The sequence below is a fragment of the Polyodon spathula genome, unplaced genomic scaffold, assembly GCF_017654505.1.
Source record: "Polyodon spathula isolate WHYD16114869_AA unplaced genomic scaffold, ASM1765450v1 scaffolds_3745, whole genome shotgun sequence".
Taxonomy (NCBI): domain Eukaryota; kingdom Metazoa; phylum Chordata; class Actinopteri; order Acipenseriformes; family Polyodontidae; genus Polyodon; species Polyodon spathula.
In genome coordinates, this window is record NW_024475204.1 from 4,992 (window position 1) to 9,606 (window position 4,615).

General features: G+C 47.1%; 1 protein-coding gene across 1 annotated transcript; it reads left to right on the forward strand.

Annotated features, from left to right (window-relative positions):
* Window positions 1-271: 271 nt before the first annotated feature.
* On the forward strand, window positions 272-2,808 carry LOC121312257 (mucin-2-like; the record flags this gene model as incomplete). The annotated part of the gene is made up of 3 exons (XM_041244182.1): window positions 272-299; window positions 1,301-2,174; window positions 2,640-2,808. Coding segments are annotated over exons 1-3 (1,071 nt in total), but the record flags the coding sequence as incomplete, so codon positions are not given.
* Between the last annotated feature and the right edge of the window lie 1,807 nt (window positions 2,809-4,615).

The following is a 4,615-nucleotide window of genomic DNA, read 5'->3' on the forward strand; positions in this document are numbered from 1 at the left end:
TTCGATGTTGGTTGTCGCTTCAACCACAATGACTCCAACTACAACCACTGTTGGGGTCGATCACCTCCTCAACTACTCGGGTTGACCACTTGGTGACCGTTGCAGTGGTGATGTTGACGGCATCACCACTACAACTAATGCCAAACCAGCTATGACCACTGCAGCCCCCATGTTTGGGTCTGCAACGCACCTGTCCATGCCACCCCAGGTACAACCATCAGTACCATCACAATTGGTCTACGTCTCGAGGTGGATTTTGGTGACGTCGTTGATGGTCGGCCTTGAGGGTCCAGCCCCAGGTACAACCAGTACAGCCCCAATTACACCAGCTACAACCACAGCAGTTCCCACTACAACCAAAGCCACCCCAGCTACAACAACTGCAGCCCTAATTACAATCACAACCACAGCCGCCCCAGCTACAACCACTGCAGCCCCCACCTCAACCTCTGCAGCAACTACTACAACTACAGCCACCCCAACTACAACCACTGCAGCCCCCACTACAAATCAGCAACTACCAGCCAGCTGCCCCAGCTACAACCACTGCAGCCCCCACTACAACCACAACCACAGCAGCCCCAACTACAACACCACTGCAGCCCCAACAACAACCACAGCTGCACCCCAGCTACAAACACTGCAGCCCCAACTACAATGCAGCAACTACACAACCACACCCCAACTACAACCACTGCAGCCTTAATTACAATCACAACCTCAGCCGTCCCAGCTACAACAACTACAGCCACTACTACAACCACAGCCATAACAACTGCACCACTACAGCCCCAACTACAACCACAGCCACCCCAGCTACAACCACAGCAGTTCCCACTACAACCAAAGCCACCAAAGCTATGACAACGGCAGATCCCACTACGACCAATGCAACACCTATTACAACTACAGCTACCCCAGATACAACTACTACAGCCCCAACTACGATCACCACCACAGCCGCCCCAGCTACAACCAGTGCAGCCCCAACTACAACCACAACCACAGCCACCCCAACTACAACCACAGCAGCGTGTGGACCCATGCGACAACCCTATGACAACCGATGTTTTGGCACTCTGGGTTACTCACCACTGCATACCCCAGCTACAACTACTGTTGCCCCAACTACACCACTGCGGGTCCAACCACAGGTTGATCGGGGCGGGGGTGATGTTGGTGGTTGCATGCCGTCCCGGGGGTTTGATGTTTGGGGTTTTCTTGGACAACGTATTGAACAGCGACCCCACAGGTTGATGACCACCGCCACAACTGGTGTTTTCACCACCCCCCCACCCAGCCCCAATTACAACCACAACAACTGCAGCACCCACTACAACCACAACCACCCCAGCTAAAACCGCTGCAGCCCCAACTATAATCACAACCACAGCCGCCCCAGGTACAAACACTGCAGCCCCAACTACAACAGCAATCACAACCACCCCAACTACAACCACTGCAGCTCTAATTACAATCACAACCACAGCCACCACAGCTACAACCACTGCAGCCCCCAACAAAACAACTGTAGCTCCTGTTACATCCACTGCAGACCCAACTACAATGACTACTACTGCCACAACCAATTCAGCCTCAACTATAACCTCAACCACTGCAGCCCCCACTACAACCACAACCATTGCTACCCCAACTCCAACCACAACCACTACACCCATTACAACCGCAACCACTGCTGCCCTAATTACCACTACAGCCCCAAGTACAACAACCACTACAGCCACAACTACAACCAAAACCACTGCAGCCCCAACTACAACCACAACCACTGCAGCCCCTAGTACAACTACATCCACTGCATCCCCAACTACTATCATAACCACAGCTGCCCCAGCCACAACCACCACAACCCCCACTACATCCACAACCTCTGCAGCCGCCACTGCAGCCCCCACTACAACAAACACTGTAGCCCCAGCTACCACCACATCCGCTGCAGCCCAAGCTACAACCTCTGCAGCCCTATCTAAAACCATAACCACTGCAGTCCCCACCACAACCGCTGCAGCCCCTACTACAACCATAATTACCGCAGCCTCTACTACAACTGCAGCTGCCACTACAACCACAACCACTGCATCCCCAACTACAACCACAAGCACTGCAGCCTCAACCAGAACTACAACCACAACGTCAGCCACCCCAGCTACAACCACAACAACTGCAGCCCCCACTACAACCACAACCACTGCAGCCCCAACTACAACCACAACCACTGCAACTGCAACCACAACCACTACTGCCCCAACTACAACCACAAGCACTGCAGCCCCCAGAACTACAACCACAACGCACAGCCACCCCAGCTACAACCACTACCACTGCAGCCCCTACTACAACCACAACGACAGCCACCCCAACTACAACCACAACCACACTGCAGCCTCAACTACAACTTTAACCACTGCAGCACCAACTACAACTACAACCACTGCAGCCCCCACTACAAGTACAACGACAGCCACCCCAACTACAACCAAAACCACTGCAGCTGCTACTACATCCACAACCACTGCAGCCCCTACTACAACCAAAACCACTGCAGCCTCAACTACAACCACAAGCACTGCAGCCCCAGCAACTACAACCACCACAATCACTGCAGCCCCAACTACAACCACTACCACTGCAGCCCCTACTACAACCACAATGACAGCCACCCCAACTAGAATCACAACTACAGCCAATACAGCCTCAACTACAACTTTAACCACAGCGACAGGCACCCCAACTACAACTACAACCACTGCAGCCCCCACTACAACCACAACCACTGCAGCCCCCACTACAACCAAAACCACTGCAGCCTCAACTACAACCACAACCACTGCAGCCCCTACTACAACCAAAACCACTGCAGCCCCAACTACAACCAAAACCACTGCAAGCCCAACTACAACCAAAACCACTGCAACCCCAACTACAACCACAACCACTGCAGCCCCTACTACAACCACAACCACTGCACCAACTACAACCACAACCACTGCAACTACAACCACAACCACTGCAGCCCCAACTACAACCACAAGCACTGCAGCCTCAACCAGAACTACAACCACAACGTCAACCACCCCAGCTACAACCACTGCCACTGCAGCCCCTACTACAACCACAACCACTGCCACCCCAACTACAACCAAAACCACTGCAGCCCCAACTACAACCAAAACCACTGCAGCCTCAACTACAACCACAAGCACTGCAGCCCCCACTACAACCATGAGAACTACTTCTGATCCCACTGGTCCCCAAATCAAGCAACTTAAATTCACATTAAATATGAATTTCACAGATTCCCTGAGAGATGAGAAGTCACAGGATTTCAAAAACTTAAGTAATAAAATTACCAGTGATGTACGTTTGTATTTGATTTTTTTTTTTTTTTTAAAGTACGATACATCAAATGTATTATTTCACCCTTTAATACATTATTTCTTATTATATGCAACATTAATTAAATCCAAGTATTTGTTTGAAATTTAGCTTTAATGTTTTTGGAAGCTGTAATATATTATATGTTTCATTCAAGCACAAAATCTTATCAGCTGTACAGCCTTAATAAAAAATGCAACTGCATGGCATCAATGTTAGTCTAGAACATACAAAACATAAGCATACACCAATACCATATCACATATAGAGTGCATACATGATAAAACTGCTGAAATGTTACCATGTAAACTGGAAAGTAACATACAAATCTGCATATTTCTATCAGTACTCTTTGAATGTACTGGTACAGTATATAGACTTTGGAATGAATATAAATGTAATTTCTGATCTTTTCCAGCTTGATGGAATTTACAGAGGGATGTTTCCTGCTACTTACATCAGATCATTAGTTAGAAGCTTCAGGTAAGTGCTGCTTCATGCTGAATTTGAATATAACAAACAGGTTACTTGCCTGTCAATCACTGAACTATTACAATATGTTGTCCACTATAACCAGTAGTGTACTAGTTTCTATCACACACATTTTCAATGTATTATTTTATTGAAATACAAAATAGTTTTTTTATCAAGAGGAATATCCTGAAAATATCCTGACTGTGACAACAAATAGGAGCCTGAAGACTTCAGGCAGAACTAGAAGTAAACACACTACTCTGTGTGTTTACCATCAAACTTCTGATACTTATGTATGCCATTAAACAAATTAAGCACAAAAACAAATGAAAATTAAATTAAAGCAAAATGTATTTAATTCTACCAACAACACATTTGTAAAGAAACATGTTTACAGTACTGTATGTAGAACAGTAGGTTTTTCAGATAGTCGGTGCAATCATTATATAGAACCCCCTAAAATATTTTGGCCTCTCTGAAAATGCCAACACTGTTTACATGTAAACTATTCAGGTCATTGCAGTGTGCCATATGTAGACCACTAGATATGTCTGACAGGGTGATTAAGTGAATTTGAGCCACTTGCTTGGAATAACATAAATACTGTTGATGATCCTGTACCTAAAGTTCATTAGTTCATTGGGATCAACAGTTAAACTAGATCAAGTTTAGTATTGATTGCAGCACACTAAACCAGACCCTTGCAGATCCACATTAAGAGGATGCAGTTAGTTCTGTGAAGGTA